Genomic DNA, 20503 nt, shown 5'->3' with positions numbered 1-20503 from the left:
AATACAGTGCTCGCTCCCTGCCTGCTGTCCATCCATCCTATAGCCCAATGAATCAGTGTGCCTGGCGCTATACAGATGATCTCTGTGTAAGAACATACTTGTTTTGGCTGTGAAACTGCTTCAGAAAGACATGGCTTTAGTAGTTACTCTGAACCATTAATTCAAATTTAAAAGGTTTTTCGGCAATGGAAATGCTTAAGTAGTAAGCATTTTTAAGCAAGAGAGCACTAGCATCTTATAAAAGCAATACACCCTTGCAAGAAATAATCTCATAAGCAGTATGAGCTTTTGGGGACCTAGCTTCTACACTCTGAATTATTCCACATAATTTCCAAAGCCTCAGTTTACTTTTCAATTCAGAAGAAAGTTAAATCAAATACTTGGAGCAGTCAAACAGAACTACATTATTTACACAACTCCTACACAAGCTCCACAAAATCAGCATTATTTTACCCAATGCTCTGCAAACAACACAGCAGAGATACACTAGCATCTGTTAAAACGTCTCAAAAGCCATTTCAGTGTATTTCAATTCCAATGTTCATATTTTCAGGTGTGCATTTGCATAAGAAACACCAATGAGGACTACATCAAATTGATTCCTTTAAATGCTGAACTTGAATGTGCCCTATGCTATCCATCTCTAAACTTGTGTGTGCTTTGAAGCACTTCGAAGTCCCAATCACAGATAACAGATTGGGACTTCACCACACAAGCACCAAGGAAAAAGTGGGTTTCAGATACAGAGTGCTTACAGTCAAGCCTTAACGCAGGCAAGAGATGGTGAATTGCTCGAAGGTAAGCCCCTTGTCAATGCCGACCGTTACTGACGTGTCAGTGCATCAAGAGCCTTTTACTTTACAGTAACTACAACTAAGTAGTTACTCCGGTAACTGAGCAAAGGATGAGCACAATTGCCATGACAATGCAGATGAACAGATAGCTGAATTGGCCCACTTCGCAAAATCCATGCCTATTACCATCGATAATACATAAAGTATGTATGGCAACATACAAACCCAAAATATTAAAAACATATTACCAGTGAAAAGTTGAAGCTTTATTACTCAGAGCTCTACATAAATTTCATTTTAAGGCCAAAAAAAAAAAAAAGCTTTCTCCAAGCAAAAATATTGTTTAGCATTCAATTACATATTTCAAAAAAATAACTTTGATTTCTATCCTCAGACAAAAAAAACATCTGCTTGAAAAGCATGCTAAATATTAGTCAATGGTCTAAGTGGCAAGTCACAAGGTAGAGCAGAAATAATGCTTGGAAAAGAGAGTCCAGTCTCACACCAGCACTGGATTTAGAAGAAAAACTTTAAGAGAATATTGGGGGGAAGTTTTGAAAATTTCCCATTCTAACATTACCTCTAGACTTACTTTTAAGATACATAATCCCTAAGAAGCTTAATTCAGAGTCAAATCTGATCTTCCTCTCCTCAAACCATCTCTGCAACCTACAGAGAAGCTTTCTGTTCTGGCTCCTGGGAAGGAATCCTCTCTCACTTTTTTGCGAGTACACTGCACAAGCATTTCTCACGCTACTCCCCAGATTATTTAACTCTGCAGAGTAATCATTAACCTTGCATTAAGCATATTCAAGGATCCCTTAAGATACCTCAGTCTGGCAAACTCAGTTTCTGCCACAGATTAAGAGCAGTATCAAAACAGCATCATGTAAATGTCAATGATCTTCCACTTGCAGCTGTATAAGAACAGACGGAAAATAATAGTCTCCTCTGGGGCAAGGCAGGGGCATGGGGGTGCAGAGAGGACAAGGCTTTGTGGAATTCTTGGGAGGGGGAAAATCTACCTCCACTACCTTTCTTCATCAGTGTTTCAAAACCTCTCCTTTGGAATGTAAAAACAAAATAGTAAACCTAAAACATACTGATGGATCTATTCCATTTTGCAATTCACGACAGTAACCCAATCTGATCATTTGCCAGAGATGTACACTATGTTATTAAACATATTAACATGATTTTAACTAACGTGAGTAAACATATGCCAACAATAACAAGATGCCTTTTTTTACACTGCAGGATCAGAAATTGAGGTTTTTTTTCTATCTAGTATCTTTCATACCGAGATTTAACGACCAATCACTTTAAAAAGAAAGTTACTCTCAAGGGTTGCTTTCCACCCTTTTTTAAATGCTTCTTTCAAGATACACAAGTTCTGAACTTCTGTAAGTTTTCAAACGTGAATGCCTCTTGCAAATGCTCACATCTATGAGACCAAGGATGAAACAATGCTTGAATAAACCTTAAAAATCAGATAGCATTAGATGGTATGCTACATGATGTACACAAAATCTCTCCTTTCAGATACTGACACTAAGAACAGCTAGCATATAAATTAAAAAAAATCAATGCAAAATCAAATATACTTTGTGCAATTCTAAAATAGTATCTATTTTCACATGAAGCTGCTGGTGCCGTGGGTGCTCCAGTTTTTAATTAAACTTTCTTATGTTACCGCTACTTCAGATTTAATTTATTTGCCTTACTTTCACCCATCAAGATTTTACAATTAAAGTTTGGGGATTGAATTCAAAATATTCTCATACCGCTTTGGAGAATACAAAAAAAAAAAAGATAAGAAAAAGTACAACTAAGTTCCTGAAAGTGTTTGAAAAAAACCTGTAGTTCTGGACTCCTTCCTGTAAGACTGAAGAGAGGACATGAGAAGACCTGTGTCTTTGATGACTTCTTTAAGAACTTAATTACAAAACTAGAGTGTTATACTGAGAGGTTTTTTTAATAGCGTGTCACATTTGCAATATATTTTTCCTATAATACAAGTTAAGAATATTGAATGAATGAGACTATTGCAGCTGGTACAGTGGAAAGGACTTTCAGCCTGCATTTCCAAAACTAAATAGTGAGCTGGTGTCACCAATTTGAATGTTCAGTCTGACATGCTGTGAGGGACCACATTTCCCTGTGTTGAGTACCTTCCTTCCAACATTACTTCTCTTTGAAAAAAATACTCATGTTAAACACCTCTCAGAGTAACAACCCAAACCCTCCTGATTGTCAGTCACTGGTGTTTCCAGTCTCAACCAAACTAGAATCAGTTTCTAAGTTAATCTCTATGATTACAATAGTATGATATATCTGCACTCCAGCAGATTTTACACCACTTTGAACAAAACATTTCATCAATGGCATCACCTTTACGTCTTTGAGATACTAACTGCATCTAGATTATAACACAAATTACATAAAACCAATTAACCAAATACATCTACACAAGCAAATTTGTTTTCTACCACACAGGAATGAAAGTAAGAGTACTTTTATATTTGTACAATAACTGATTACCATAACTGACCAAGTGGCATCCTAACTACACAGACAAAAGCTGCAGCAACAGACCTAATTCCAAGAAGGGGGAAAAATGTTCTCTGAAGACCCCAAAGGATTAAAATGCCTCACCTGCAAGCTCTCCCCATGTCAACTGCTCTTTGCTGTGCTCTCCACCACTTAAAAAATGAATGCTAATGTTACCCCCACTGCCTGTAATGAAATCTCCACTGGTATTCCAGTCTAGCAACACAAACACTCTCCTAGAGGAATACAAGGAGGAGTACATGTTACACAGCTGCTTGTCCTAGAAAAATGGATAGAAATAGCACTGCTGATGCATCATCTTAGCATCACCTGTGCTACAAGAAAGCTAGGAAAATTGTCAGCTTCTGCTTTCAAAAGAAGCATTAACATGGCTTTCATCCAATAACCAACAGCATCAGATCTTCCAGTCACATCAGTTTAAGTTGCAAATACTCCCACTTCAACTGCTTTTTAACACTTTAACAAACGAGTTAAAAATACAGCTTTTACTTAATGGTAGCAAGGCATAATTCAACTGTATCTAAGCAGAAGGCCTAACAAGTCAAAACTAGTTCACATATAAATTGAAATGATGAAACGGTTTATGTATACCATAAGCTAAACAATCTTGCTGACCAAGCTACTCCTACAAAGTGTACCTATTCTTAAAGCTATCAACATAGGCTGGAGTAGAGGAAGAAAATGAACCATTCGGAAAGAAGTCCATTTTCTGGCAAGGAAAAAAGGGCATATGCATTTGACTGCACTTGGGTTTTATTAGCAGAGAAAATGCTCTTACATTAGTCACCCGAGCAGCAAATAAGGTATTTCTCCTTCACCCTTCTCTCTCACTTTGTCTAGGTTTATCAACTGTTTTTTTAAGGAAAGTACAGGGAAAGACAATCTACCCACAGGTTCCCCTTCCTTTTGACATTGAAATCCACCAAGTCTTAGTATGCAAATGATTATCTAATTGGATATAACAAGGTTTTCTGAACTTCCAAATTCCAAGAAACTTATTGCTAAAATGCTTACAAAAACATAGACAAAATTGCGAGACTGAAAAACAGGTCGTTTGGGGTTTTTTTGAAGATTCTAAGTTTGCAAGCAACAACCCATAACCAGGAGCTATGAAGACCACTGGCCATATATTTACAGCTGCATCATAGCCTAAATACTACTATTTTAGGCAAACCAGTTTCTGAAAAAAATCCTATGTTGGTACATCCTCTTTATGGAAACATAAAGTCCATTTTTATAAATAAAAATGTATGGAAATGAAATGGTACTTTAAGGCGAAGCAGTTGCCTATTAAAGCTTAACAGTTGAAAATGCAACAAATCATGAGCAAACTCTTAGTACAGCTTACAGTCCTTTATCACTAGCCTGCAGCTTAAAACTAGAACATTAACAAATCTACATAATGCTGGGAGAAAGATCAGAGCTAGGTAAATGTAGGTCAACTAAGCCCATGAGTCAGTGCAACTCTGTCTGCCTACCATTTAAGCAATCAAAGGCTCAAAAATATAGTCCATGACTGTACATTCCCTTCGTCCCGCCCCCCCCCCCCCCCCAATTCAGGGTTTCTTGGATATTATTACAGAATTCTCAAAGCTGAAGGAAGCTAGGCATTTTCCACATATTTTACATTAATTAGTCTGAGGGGAATTTATTCCATCACAAAAAAAAAAAAAAGAATGATCATTCTCAAAAGGTCATTTTCTGATCAGAGGAAAAACCAGATCACTGGCTAATACGGAAAGCACAAGTTGGTGAAATTTCAGCTGTGGCCATAGTGTTACTGGAAGGACAGGTTTAATGAACAAATGGCCCCTACAGCTTCACACTATCATGGGCGCACAACATGGATCAGAACAGTTTATCCTGAAGATTGTAATTCAGATAGTCACAAAAGCAGAACAGGTTGTGCTCTTTCATTATTATTAGTTTTCATCAATTACATATTTCAAACAACAGCAACACAGCAAACAATAACCATACAAAAAACTGCCAAAACCTGAGCCAATTTCTTACACTCAGGCAAATTCCATTTATGTACTCTCTTCATTCTGTTACCAAAAATGAGGTGCTTGTTGGCATTCTTCCATTTCAAACAAACAGCAGCTGCCACAAAGTGCAACTAGCCCAAGGAAGCCATCTATAAAAGTGATGATTGTAGTTAATAGCGGGGGGGAAAGGGAGTGAAAGAATAAAAAATGGCCCATCATCTTGCACAGACACCACTGCATTTGAGAGTGCAGTGTACCTTCCCCAAGCATGGAAAGTCTCATATTCTGGTCTCCAAATCAGAACTGCCCCAGCAAAAAATCTCTGCTGTTTCACATTTAAAGCTTTCCCCAACTGGTATTTTTCTTCTGCTCCACACAACAACAGCAAAAAAAAAAAAAACAAAAAAACACCACACTCCCAAAGATGTTTTATTGTAAATGAAAAATTATTTAGTTTTATTTTGTAAATAATAATAGCATAAAGAGGGCAGTGCAGCCATATCACTTACATGTGATCATAAAGCAATGGCCCAGTGACAGGAAGATTATATCTACATTTTATATATCTTTTAATTTGTACCCTATGAGAGAGCATCAGGTATTCTTGCCTTACTCTTTTTCAAATAGAAGAAAATATCTTCCTTGGACATTCCACCAGAACCCACGTTAGGAACGTATATTCATGTGTTACACAAACAAGAGCTGCAGTGAAGAGCAGTCATTTTGGGACTACAACAGGAATACCTGGAAAGTGCATTCCAGACAGCAAGCAAGAGGGAAGATAACAACTGAACTGTCAGAGCTGACTACATAAAATCTTAGCTCTTTGAAGAGCAGAAGATGGTATTTCTGACACCCTTACACCAGCAGCTCCACCACTACAAGCCCACAGAACATCTGCTGGTGATCCAGAGAAGTAACATTTTCCAACCTATTTTCTTGTGATGTTAAATCTAAACAAAAGCCAAACAAAAATACTCTCCTATTAAATTCCCCAAGCAGGCAGTCCTGGCAGATATAAAAAGAAATATTTCCAAAATGGGTAGATAGGTCCTTCCTCAGTTTTGAATTCAAAAACAGTGGTCACTAAAACACCTATTGCTAAGCTGCTATCTTCACATCCTCAAAGAGTTTGAAAACACCAGCTTCAAGCTGGTTGCTCATTATTGAGCAAACACATTTACTTCAAGCTCTGCAAGCTCTGCTTGCAGTGAACTAGTTACTGAGTCTAATGAAGAACAAATATAATTAGAGACCTGAACTATTCTGATTTACTATAGCATGATAAGCACTGAGGAGAGAGGAGTTGGGACACGAAGTTACTCAAGAACACAGCCAGTTTAACTACTTTTTTTTACAGGTGGGGCAGGCAAAACAATCTCTTACTAATTTTATCTAATACTTCTCAGCAGAATAACTTTGGTGTTAGCCACTTGTTACTCTGCCAGACTAAAATCATTAGGACTGCAAACTTGTGTGCCAGATTCCTATAGCAGAACAAGCTTCTAAGAACACAGTAGTAAAATCAGTTTTGCATCTGGAGAACACTGCTTTGGCCACATTCAATGGCAAATTGTCTTCGAAAACATCACAGCAGTCCACTCAAATTCCAGACATGCTATATAAATCAGCATTCTGAGGTTTACAAAATCTTTATTTAGCAGGTGTTTTAGCAACAAAGATTTTGAAGGATTGTTTTCAAAGAGCTTCTCTCAATTCCTCCAGGTGGAAGAACAGCATACGCACGATCTTTTCTACCATGCGCATAGCTCACAGTATCGAGGAGCCAGTACATTCCTACCCCTGCAAGGCAGGATGCTCTGGGCTACGAGAACAAAGATAGGCTTTCCCCCTAATGGCTTCCAGCTAGCAAGCTTTAGGGGTGCTTGGCAGTGCCCTGGCAGAGGAAAAGCCTTTCTTCTTGTGCTCACTATACCTGAGTTTATCTCATAGCCATCTTTTATCCTTCAAATCCAGGATTTAAAAAATTAAAACTAACACATCTAGAATTTGATGATGTTATTAAAGAGAAAACAAGGGAGGTACAGCTCTGGGAAGAAAAAGTGAAACATGACCCTGAGCTTTAAGAATTTAAACAAGTTTGAATATAAGCACAATTTTAAGTGGTTCAAGGAGATTACAATTGGCTTGATGAGGCCAAAGATGAGGAACAACAGTTAGATGAAGAGATGATATAGAATCTGAAGTTACTGGTAGAGATAGTACAGGTTAAAAAAAACAGAAATGGAAAGAACTGGTCTGTGCCTGCCAGACCACTCTCCTCTCCAAAAGCTGAATTATCACCTGAAATTCTGGAATCACATAATCCTTCTACTGTTGTCAGAAGCCTCTAATTCAGTTACAACAGTATCTATCTCAGCTCCTTTAACAGCACTCCCTCTCTTGTGAATTGCTCCACGCGCTTGAATAGCGGGTGCCCTTTCCATGTATATAAAAGTGCTAACCTTGTAGACACAGCATGTGAGATTCAGGATAGCACCCTATTATTTAAGGTAAGGGAATTACAGTAAAAATTATGCTTCTAAAATCATGTAATCAAAAGCAAAGCTGCACAAAAATTAAGACGGCTTCTATCTTCCTTTAATTCCCACTAGCTTGTGTACATCCAATGTATTCTTTACATATGTCTCACTATTCACATCTTTGCAGAGGACTAATACCTCACAGGATCAATACAGACCCATGCCAGGGGACGATACCACCCTGGTTAGTAAGGAGACTGCTGTTCCAGTTTGTCAAGCAATCTGAAAAATACACTGGAAGATAAAGAAAAGTGAGAAAAGAATGGATAGCCTCTGAATAACTGTAGCTAAATATTGTGGGAAAACTAAAAATCTATCCCTAACAGCACCACGGCTAGACAAGTCACCCACACAATGCTCTTCATAAGCAATTACTCAGGGCAGGATTTAAGATGGCTAATGTTAGGTGAGGTAAAAACTATCTATCTGGATTCCATCCTGACAAGTAATACAGATTAGCACCTTCAGAAGACAGTTGAGCCCTCCTACCCAGGACTGATACGCCTCTTCTGGAAGGCATAACTACTTTGCATCTGAACCCTATCTTTTGGAACTGCTAAATGGCCAGAACTACAACTGAGTGAGATTTAACCTAGAAAGTTTAGTATTAATCTAAGTGTCCACAAAGTCCTATCAAAACCACATCAGCCTCCAAGAATAAAAAAAGACAGTGCAAAAGCTAATGATACCCAGAGGTTGTACAGGGGCAACCACCATGGCAAGGCATCACACACTGAACAGTGACAATGAGAGAAAACACTGGCTGATCACCAAAAACAAGCACCACCTGCTCCATTCACCAAGGCCACACAGCTTTTACTCTCAGTTTGTTTTGCTGGATTCACAATCCCACCTTTTCTCTTTTGCCAGTTCTAGCACATGCTGAACTGATCAGCAAGATGATTATACTCAAACCGAGAGAAAGTGATCCAGATTATTTATTTCCCTCCTTACTGGGGAAAGGAGAGTTAAAAGAAGGTGAGGAACCAGCACAGAGCAAAGATGCAAGTGGCCAGGAGCAAGAAAGAATGAGATTCTACCCTTTGCAAGTTGTGACCTGCCAAAAATGAGTCATAATCTCATAGAGAAACAGCCAAAAATAAACCAGAGAACTTGCGAAAAACACAATGATTGGTAAATTACTCAAGGGGATCAACAGAAACAAAACACACCTACCACCACATAATAAAGTCTCCTATATTTTAAGCTTGAGAGTAATTCTACAGAGGTTCTTACTCTATTTTCTCTCTGCAGGAACTCAAGCCCCTTCCACTACTTCATCACGTGACAAACATATATGCTGTATGTCCCCTGGCAGACAGAAACTGAGGACACCACCTATTGTTTTAACTCTCTGTATATACACAGCTGTCCATCTCCACCAGCCTGACGTGTGGTAAGTGGCAGGTGGAAACCTGAAAGGATCTGGCAAATGGCCCATGACAGCAACTTTGTATTTTGAAGTGGTATGTAAGTTAAAACGAAAACTGGGACACCACACATATGCTACCTCCTCCTGAGATAGTTTTAGAGCTTAAGTAGCTGCAACACAATTTTATGTAGATGCAAGGTAGGTGTTAAAATGGGTGCACAGATTAATACACTGCTGCAACTAAAACGTAGGTAGTAAGCATATTAAACACCCATATTTTTACAAGGCAGCATTAAAAACTGGGTATGAACATGGCAGATTTACTGTATGATAACAACATTGTCAATTTTATAACTTCTTTTTTCAGGTAGCTAATTTCAAAAGAACAACACTGATAGTGGTGCTACTTCATGTCTTTCCTTATATGAGATCTTCTGCTAGCATTCAGATTTCTTTTACACATATGAAGGAACATAATGCAAAACAGAGCCCTGAGGATACCTCCCAACACATTTGCAATACTGAAGATACTGAAATTCTCTTGCTTTCTAAGGGGCGAAAAGGGACTAAACCAGAGTATATTCTGACACACTATTACGGATGAAGCCCACAATGCTTTGAGATCAGCATACAGAACAGATAGCTCACGTACCCCTTCCATCCAGGGAGGAGGAGCTGGAGTCCCCACCTCCTTGGCCTGCACATGCAGCCATCTACAAATGCGAATACCGATACACGGCAGGGGAGACAAACCCCACGCAGTACTGGCTCTTCAGCTTACTCACTGCAAGGACAGAGGCAGGAGTAGCTGCTGTCTGCAGTGGCTCTGGTCACATTTCTCAGCTCCACAAGCACATCTGCAACTCCAGCATCTTCTATCCTCTCCCTCATCCATCTACAGTACAAAGGAGCCAGAGCATTTATGGGGACAACATGTAAATACTAGCAAATTGCCATCTAACCTGCAGTGCTGACAAGGCTGAGCAACAACGATCAAACCACACCTCGTATTTCAGCCTCAGTATTGTGAATTTGTAATACTTGCCACTTTCAAACACCACCAGGTTAGGCAGCTTTTGCAAGAACATGCTTCTCATGTAGCTGTACATTGCCTCCTTTGGTCCCAAATCAAATAAAAGTAGTCTTGCAAATCATAAAAACATTTGGTAAACACAATCAGTCACTCATACTATCATTCAAAATGTCTGTTTAGCAAGTAAGACAGAAAATACAAACTAAATTCAGTTTCAAATTAGTGATGTCTGCCATTATCAAATATTGCAATCTGTGGCTACTCAGTAAAGACACAGGATGTGCTAGACACTCATACTTGGAGCTAGCCTTCAAAGATAATACAATAAGCAGTTGTTCACTAATTACAAGCACTTTTTTTCATTAAAGCTGTCATAAAGTAAATGAATTTTGTGTAAGTACACTTACACAAAATTTGGTATGCAAACCAAACAGCTCTAAAATACCTCAGCTTTTAGCTAAGCCCTAAGATTTTTGGCTAGAAAAACTGTGAAGAATTCAGACTAACTATAAAGTTATACTACCATGAAAATGCTGTACATGCACATGTTATGTAGCTCAGCACACAACTGAGCACTGCTGCTGGGAATGAGGGATCCCTCTAGCCCACTCCAACTTCTGACCATGGTACCCACCGTTACTAGCAGCAGCAACAAAGCAAAGGAAAAAAATCTGCACAACTGCCCTAACGCATCATTCCACGGTTGAACACTGATGAGAACTCAGTGAAATCTCTATTTTAAGGATGCAATTACACCAAAGCAAAAACCATAATGGCCTTTATGTGACAACCATTAGTACTAAGTGTAATACATGTCCATTGCTTTTACCCTCCCCAATTAAAGAAACTCTTGAGTCTTTGGCAACATCTGAAACACTGCATGCCAGCACCTCGTATTTACAGTCATTTTGATTCGCAGCAACCAGAGTGGCCACCACAATTCAGTGTTGCATTTCAACAAAGGTAAAGTCCAAAAGACTGAGAACGCAAACCTGTTGACATGAGCATTCTCAGCAGCTTTATTTCTTCTGCTCTGAAAGCTGACTACTCCTCTTTCACACTTGATTCTGATTGATGATTCTGCTGCGCTTACATAAAATTATCATCCTGGCATTGCAAGCGATATAAATGTATCTCATTCTTTCTTGCTATGAAAGTGTATTAACACCATAAACACTTTTTTGTTGTCTATAGTTTTGTTAGGGAGCTTTCACTACCTGTGATTCATGGAAGCTTAAACGTCTTCTTAAGGAGCAATAGCCTATAGCTGAGAAGAAAATTAGTATTGGGAATTGCCTAAATAAGTTGTCTTTGACTTTTTTCCAACTTTGTACCAATTAGCTACAGTGCTCCACAGAAATTTTCAAACAGTAGCAGCTTTGGTTTTGTATCCCAAAGGTAACAGAGGAACAGGAAGTGATGTTTTCCATGCTTTAGGGACATTACAGCACTATTTTTTTACTTGCTTTGGTAACAGCTAGCTATTACTAGAAGCCATATGATTTAATGCATAGACTGAAGTAGATTGGAACACAAAAGAACTTGATTCTTCTTGCAATTCAGCTGCAACTTGTGCTGACAATGACTCTTTCGCTCTCTGCTTTATTTCCCTCTCCTTTTATCATATCTACTCATATTTAAAATTACAAGACCATCCCATATTATGTACCAGTATAGCATAATTTTTAACCAAATCCTCTTCCAAGTAGCACAGTCCAAAACCATTATTTGAATACAATTAATCTAACTGCCCATTGCTACCATTAAACTAAGCAACTGAATTTCCATTTCCCTCTCCATCCATCATAATGCTTGCAGCAAGAATCAGAGGGATTATCAGTATCTTAACCCTGTCTCCCCTTTCCTCCTGCCAGAGTAATTTCTTTATCTCCCACCTTGTAAAGAAGATCAGCTTTAAATTCATTTCCCTCTTTCAAACTTGCACTCAGCCTGTTCAAACGAAAGCCATGTGCAACAGGAACTCTGCTTCACCAGACAACCAGGAGTGAGAGTATCTGTGGTTTGATACCACATGCAGCTTTTGAAGTCTTGATACGTTCACAATAAAAGATTGTGAAATACAAGGAGATGCAATGAAAGTCAGCACTTCTAAACTCATTCTTGTCAGCCACTACCTCGCTGCATTCTAGGAGTTTTCTATGCTAGTAGCAGGTGATCTTCAATCAACTTAAAACACATACGTATATTTTTGCAGTACACGCTAAAGAGCAAACTATATACATGCTCCCGCTGAGATAGGTATGTGCATATGGCAAAGCTGTTAAGTACTCGTGAAAATAAGAACATTACCTTGACACTGTAAGAATCACTATTGGTAACATGTTGCTACACTACCTACAAAGGAATCCCACTCCAACAAGACAAAACATTTTCATGACAAAAGCCTTCACTTCTCTGCAGGAATGATATACAACTTCTGTATTTTAAAGTTACATTGGTAAATCCATCGCCAGCCTGCAACATTCATAGGGAAAAATGAGGCAGGAAACCTGTGAATCACTACAGCAGGCTCTAAATGTTGTATGAAAAAACACACCCACTGCACTGAGGGAATACAGCACTGCTATTTCTGCTAGTATGTTCAGTTTAGTTCAAACAAAAAAAAAAAAGAGAGAAGTCTTTCATGCACAGAATTCTTTAAAGAAAGCCTACTCTCCTATTTTTTTAAATGCATCTTTTCACACAACCTTTAGAGACACGGTCTTCTTTACAGTTTCTTACAGACGGGTCATATTTCTCTTCCACCTCGAAGCTGAACCCAAATTGAGGGCTTTACTTTCTTAACAAAGTAAAAAAGTTACAGAACCCTTAAGTGATTTTCCAGTTTGTGTTAACACTACATTCAATGGAAGCTGATCCATATCCCTTTCTTTCCTACTATAATTCCAATGCAAATAACATACAATGCTTCTTTTAAAACTTCCATACATGATACGAATTCACATACAATACGGTAAGCAGCAAAATTCCCAAAAGCACCCTTGCACATTTCTTTCTTTGTGTGGCACTAACATTTGTGACTATCCTAGGGTAAGAAAGAAGGCCTTTCTTAACATTATGTTAAACATATGCTTTTCCATAAGGTGTATCATTTAAATAAGCCTTACACTTTGTTAGAGCTACTGTGATTTAAGCTACCTCCTGCCTAACTACAGGTGAAGTAAAACAGACCTTGTAGCACTCAAAGATCAATAAATCTTATGCTGTCCAACAAGGAGGAAAAGTTCTTACATGTATTTAAGATACCAAGAACGTCTGCAATTAAATTAGGTATTAGAATCAAATACAAAATGAAAAAGACTAACGTACTTCAAAGTTTTACTCTATTAGAGTGTAACATGAGCATTAATCTAGCAAAATCCTTTAAAGTGTTTTAAAAACAACCAACACGGCACCATTATTGGGAATACTTAAAAAACATGGTCTTAAACCCATACGATAGAATACATAACATAAAAATAGTTTTTAGAATGCCAATTTTAAAATATCAGGCTATTCCATTATGGAGTATTTGTGTGTGTGTGTATGTGTGCGTGCGCGCATATATACACACACACACACTTTCCACCATGAAGCATAACCCTTTGTTCCATAATCCCTAGTTGTATGTTTAACGATCACACATAAAACACTTCCATCAAAAAGAAAAACCGCAGTTCTAGCATGTTTAATTCTTTGGAAATGAACATCTACATTGCTGAAATGGCAGTAGAGTGACAAATGACTATAATCCAATGGCCCAAGGCCAGCAACTTCTATTACAACAGATTTGGCTGTTTTGTACGACACAGCATGTTGCATGTGTATCACTAAACAGAAATGAGACTGCTTAGTTTACCTATAAACAAAACCCCACTTAACTTTACAAGTATTTTAACAGCTACATGAATGGAAAAAGCAGTGTGTCTGAGCAGCTGCCTATAAAAACTGTATTTATTAATAGGTAAATGGCAGGATCCATTCTAAAAAGTCTCTGATTCAGTGCTACAGTCTAGAATGCACAGAATAAATAGCAGTGATTCACAAAAACTTTGGGTTTTATTCTATTATTTGCACACTGCCATATAGTTCCAAATTTAAGTTCTATGTCAGTCTTCTGAGACTTCCTTTTTTTAAGTTAACCAACCTGCACTCACCCACTGTACTCTTCGTGGATTCCCCATTCACATTTTAGAAAGGCAAATGATACCTTCTGGCTACCTAAACTCACAGCTTCGCTGCAGCCTGAATTCCCAAGACCATGGAAGCCTAGAATAACTACTCACTCCATAGGCAAAAGCTCTAGCTACAGGACCAACCCAGCCTTTTCTGAGCAGTGAAAGTGGGACTCCAGGGAAAAAGGAAAAAAAAAAAAAAAGAAAAAAAGGAGACAAATTCAGAAATCCATCTTCTTCATCCCTTTAAAACACAGAACAGCAACTCCGCAGGACAGGGGAGAAGCAGCAGCTGCAGTACGACGGTGCACTCAAACACCTCTCTCCAGATGCACCCGCTGGCAGCCCTTGCCCAAAGCCACCTTTCATTTTGTGTTCAGGGTACCCCCCATAGTTTCCAGTGTATTTCAGGAACCTGACAGAACCCACACTGCCCTCTCTCCAAACTCATCTCTCTGCCTGTAAGGATACTGTAACATTAGACACATCTGCACGGATGCAAGCAAGCTAGCACAAGAAACTCATCCAGCTGCATAACCATTTTTCTCAGATTATTTTTGAGACAGATCGATTTCCCAATCAAGGTCACCCACAAACATCAGGCAATACACTGCAAAGCCTACAGACTGCTGCTTTTTCATTTGTTTTTTTTTTTTTTTTTTCTTCCAGAAACAGCACTGGCTTAAGGGAACATCAAACTACACCCTGCCAGGGAGCAACACTCCAAGCCAGCCATAAAAGAGGTAGTTTGCAGCGCAGTATTTCAGGGAGTCGGATTGCATGCCATGTTCTGAGTTCCAGTTATTCTGGTTGCCAGGCCAGACGCAGGCTTGGGTGAGGATGAGCAGTTTATGAGCTTGTTCAGCTTTTTCTGAATACAAACTATACTGGTTTTTCCTTCAGTTGAGTTTTGGGGCAGTACGGAACATTTAAAATGGCACCAAGTTAATTTGACACCACAGTAATGGTGAAAGAACAAAACAAGCATAAATGATTCATTCTGCTATGGTATCCTTTCTTCAGCTTAACTTGTTTTCACAAGATTTATAAATGATGCATTTGTATTAGTTCTTTCTATGAAAAACAATAGGAAAAGTGGCTAAAACAACTGTTTATACAGTTCCTACAGAGTACTACACTTTCCAAACAGGGAAATAGGTTTAAAAATGTCTTTTTTTTTTTTTTGTAAAGAAGATTTTCAGATGACCTTGATGACAAGTGGTTTCCACTATATCCAGTGCTAAATCAGCTCAACATCTGTAATATCATATGAAACCTGTAGTAATACAACAGGTTTACTTCTAGCTCAGCTGAATAAAAAAAATCTTACAGATTTTTAACGTACTCAGAACACACCCAGAAAACTGACAGCAACACTTAAATATCTCATTAAATGATTATGAAATAATGACATGGAATAGAGGTACAAACGACCAGCAATATCAAAATTGTGTTGCCATATTCTCATGTGCTTGCCGACTAGCTTGCCATAAAAATTAGTTCCCTCTTGAAAGTATATGATCTGGTCATGTTTCACAATTCATTTGTTAGAATGGACAAACTGACTGATGAAATATTTCTGCCCACTATTACATTAATCCATTAAATGGCAGAAATCTGACTACACATTTTAGCAATAAGCAAAGCATGATTTTCTTGAAGATTTTTTTCCCCCCTGTATGACCAAAAAAAAAAGTTTCAGTTACACTCAAATTACGGTCACATGGAAAAACTAAGCACTTTTGCCTAGGACTCTGCATTATGACACAAACATAATGACTAAATAATGTTATTTAGTGTTGTGCTCAGAACAGACAACTTTTATCAAAATTCTCTAATTTTTTTACTGATCTGCAACACTACCATCCTAAAACAAAAAGGAAATGCCTCATGTAAAAATGCATCCGTGAACTTCAGGTTCTCCATCCAAAAAAGACCAAAACATTGTTACCTATAGCACTGTATTGCTCTAGAATACATACTCAAATAAATCACATAAAAACACAGCATTTAAATAAACTTCTTAAATTAGGGAACCAAAAAAAAAAAAAAAAAAAAAAAAATCAAACCACATAAGCAGGTTGTGTTTAATGACACAAAGCGTAAACTGAAAAATATGTTACAGATTTGCTTCTGAATTATATATAGATTTAAGCAGCAACCCTCACAAGACCTAAAGATCTACCTTTACTTATAGAGGGGGTGGATTTAAAAGTGTATGTACAAGTTACATACAAGAGGAATTTACAGTCTAGTTTTAATTAGAGTTATGCAGTGCTTCACCATAAATTAAATCATCAGCTGAACTCTTTTTTGTTTTAAGGTACAGCAACTTAATTAAGTACAGACACAAAAATGTCCTTAATTCTTCTAAATCAAGAAAAAAGTTTCAATGTAAAACCAGTGTTAACAAACCGACTACACACTCTGCTGTCTAGTACTGAGGGGAGGGGAAAGCAGCGAATAAAAACAGCTTCCGAGTTGGACACTGAATCCTTTGGATATATGTGCCATTCATTCATTAAGGCAGTAAAAAAAAAAACACGTGCAAAACTAAGTGAGTTTCCTCCACTTTGGAAAAAAAGTTTAAGGCTTCAAAATTTTAAAACAATTTTAAATTTTAAACAAATTCCAGAAACTGCAGCTGCCCTCACAACACCCACATTAATAAAATCAGGTCCCTCTTTCTCTCAGACATAAATAAATCAAGCTGGACAAGAAACGTCATGATAGTTTTCACTGATTACAAACTTTTCGTTATGGTAAAATCACTGACAGTGCCACTAGTGCACAACTTCCTTACATGTGTACCTTAACGGCCCTTCAGAAAAAAAAAAATACAGAATTCAGAATAAAGCATCACCATGTTTGAAACACTTAAGTTTTATGAAAGATACTTTCCACCACAAAATACACGGTTCCTTAACAAAATTATCTTTAACATTACCGAAGTTCTCTAAACTTTATTATTTGATAGAGACAAAGTTGCATGCAATCTTGCAAACATACACCTCTGCACTACGCACGTTGCCTGACATTTCTGCATTAAAGCTTTTTGGGAGAAAAAACTTACAGGAAAGAAATAGTGAAGTTAACTCAATCATTTGTTCTAAGCACACACTAGATTAGACCTTTCAACTTCCAGTGAAAAACTACAACGACTGCGTTTTTTGGGGTTTTTTTTTTTTTTTTTTACTCCGCACACAAATCTTCTGGCTGGTTTAGTTAGTGGGAGACAAGGAAACTGCACACCCATCCCCATGCACAGTAATCTTGCAACACTCAGCCCTTTGCACCCCAATGCACTGAGGTTTATTGAGTGTTTGGGCGGGGGGGGGGGGGGGGCGGAGGATTAGCTTACAAATCTCCTTATTTCCTTCCCATTATAGAATCGCTTGTCTCTCCCCCTCTCCAAAAAAAAACAAGCTATCGAGTCTCCTCCAACCATACTCTCTTCGCAATGGCCCAGATGAGGGTACAGCACCGACCTCGCCCCGCAAAAGGACTCCGGCAGGCCTCCTCCTCCCCTCCGCTCCTTCCCCCTCGCCAAGGCGCGGTGACACCGGCGCGGCGAGCCCCAGCACGCGGGGCCCCTCCGCGAGGCAGGGCCGCCGCCGGGAGCGCGGGAGGCCGCCGTCCCGACCGGCAGCCAGGCCCCTCCAGCGCCCTGAGGAGATTCAATGAAGCTGCAGAATCACCCTGGGCCTAGTCCCGGCCACCACGCTCCCCCCCTCGGCGAGCCGCGCCACAGGGCCCGGCCGCCCCCCGGAACCCGTCAGGGGCCCCCGCAGCGCCCCGGACCGTCAGCGCGGCGGCGGCAAATACCTGGGCACTGTTTACAGCCATGGCGCCCCGCGTCCGTGGGGAGCTCGGCGTCTCCCGCCCGCCTCACGCTGCTGCCCCCGCCGCCGCCATCTTCTCCCTCGCACGCACCAGCCGGGCGGGCAGGCGACACGCACTGCGCCTGCGCACAGCGCCGCCGGGGAGGGGCGGGGCGGAGCGGGCGCGCCTCTGCGCCTGCGTGCGGGCCGGGCGGTGGCGGCGGGCGGTGGCGGCGCAGGCGCAGTGGCGGCCGAGCAGGGGGCGGGGCGGCCCTGAGGAAGGGGCCCGGTGGCGGGGAGCGGCGGGGCGGTCGTCGCTCGTGGGGCCACCTCCGTGAAGGGGGGAGCGGGGCGGCCCCAGGCGGCAAGGTGGGCCACGCTGCCTAAAAGCTGCGCTTTCAGCCCCCGGGCATTGTCGGGGGCGGGGGAGCCGCCGTGAGGCGGGCGGCCATGAGGCCGCCGTGAGGCGGGCCTAGGCTGAGGCGCGCCTGCTGCCTCCAGAGTCGGGGGCGGGAGCTGGGTCCCACGCTGCTGGAGCTGCAGCCGCAGCCATGCCATCGCTGGCCCAGCTGAGCAACCTGGGCAAGGTAGCAGCGCCCTACGGGAGAAGCACAGCTGAAAAAAATGCAAGCAGGCAGGCTGCCCCCAAGGAATTAATCACGGATTCACCTCCAAAATCCGTAAAGGGGCCCCTGCCAAGGGTTACTCCGGCAGGTGAGAGCTGGGCGCCGTGCCCATGTGTTGGCAGAGCGAAGCTGTCCCGTGTCTGCCCCAAATAACGAGAGTGGAAATGGGTTCAGTGTTTGTATCTGGAACAAAAAAATTAAGTGACGAAGCCAATCTCATGATTTTGAGAAGACTGAAACATAACTGAAACCCCTAGGCAAGAATCCATTAAATTAATCCCTAATTTACTCTTTTTTTTTTTTTCTTCCTTAAACAAACTACTGAATCCTGCAAAAGTCTACTTCAGTTGGAGAGTGAGAGTGAGAGGACGCTTAGCATTACTGTGAAAGTTGAAGAGGAGAAAAGGAAATAAAGAACTTTATGCCTTTCGAGGAGATTCACTGAATGTGGGTTCATCCACCTCTCTGCAATAAGGACCTTTCCTTCTCGCTTTATGAACCACAGCCCTTAACGTGTGCTTATGACAGTAATGGGATGGAATGACAGTAAATGATTTTCTGTATCGGCTTCTCTCCTTTTAGTTGACACACCCTGCTGCCGCTCCCTTTCTTTTGTTTCTAGCAAGTGTTGCTCTTCTGTCCTAAGGCAGAGACCTAGCAGTGAAAATGGCTGTTTAATATTAAAAGAGAAACAAAAAAGGGAGACAAATATATAGGCTTTTTTGCATACAGTATTTCAAACATCTGAAACCCCCCTTCTCCCCTCAGGAGTCTAATTTACAAGGTAAATAATGGAGTGAAAACCCGTACGGAGCTCATCTGGCCGAAGGCAAAATTCCCTTTTGCCCACAACACTGCCGAAGTAAACTGACTGTTTTTGCTGGAAAGGCTGCCCCTTCAAGTGGCTGAAAATACAAATGAGCACAGTGCCTCCCTCCTGAAAACCAGTTAATTCAAATACCAATACTATTAAAAGCCGTAGCTGATGGTGAAAACTGGCATGGGCAGAAAGGATGTCACAAAAGCAATGTTTAAAACGCCTTCAATTTTTTCTTGTCTTAATACAGTTTCATGGTAAAGCCTGTTAACATTTTATAATAATGTAAGTTATGAAAGTTTTATTGTAATAGCATGCTTTGAAGAAACTTACCTGCTGGAAAGTTTCCACCTCAGTTCTGTCTTACCAATCATTTTTGCCATTTTTAGTGGTCTGTTACTGCATTACTTCCCACTGCATTGCACAAATCAGTTTTATTTTCTGCTATCCTTTATGCTAGTGGCCATGAATTATAGCTCCCAAACAACACGTTGCTCTTTCGACTTTAAGAAAGTGGTGCTGTATTTTTCTTTCTGTGTACCCACTTGCTTCAGATTCACGGAGTTCATGTTCCCAACAACATGGTACTGACTTAATTATTTTGTAAATTGATCAACAATTAATGAGGTCCGAGGCTATGGAAATAAGAAAGGATGGTCTGATGTTAGCTAGTGAGATGAATAAACTACTCCAAGTTAGCTGCCTCCCAGTAACTCCTGTACTGTAGATGCAAGGTGCTTGGGAGAGGCTCACCCTTCCGTAC

General features: G+C 40.2%; 1 protein-coding gene across 1 annotated transcript in view; it reads right to left on the bottom strand.

Moving 5' to 3' along the window:
- Positions 1–18322, bottom strand: part of USP10 (ubiquitin specific peptidase 10) — a gene marked incomplete at its 5' end in the record, with an annotated part of 55146 nt that extends 36824 nt beyond the window's left edge. The window contains one exon of the mRNA XM_082005746.1: positions 18302–18322. Within this exon, the coding sequence (XP_081861872.1) occupies positions 18302–18322 (21 nt within the window). The remainder of the gene's footprint in view (positions 1–18301) is intronic.
- Between the last annotated feature and the right edge of the window lie 2181 nt (positions 18323–20503).

This window comes from Phaethon aethereus, assembly GCF_964289735.1.
Source record: "Phaethon aethereus genome assembly, chromosome: 13".
Classification (NCBI taxonomy): Eukaryota; Metazoa; Chordata; class Aves; order Phaethontiformes; family Phaethontidae; genus Phaethon; species Phaethon aethereus.
Note: the sequence above shows the minus strand (reverse complement) of the source record. Positions and strands in the feature narration are given on the sequence as shown.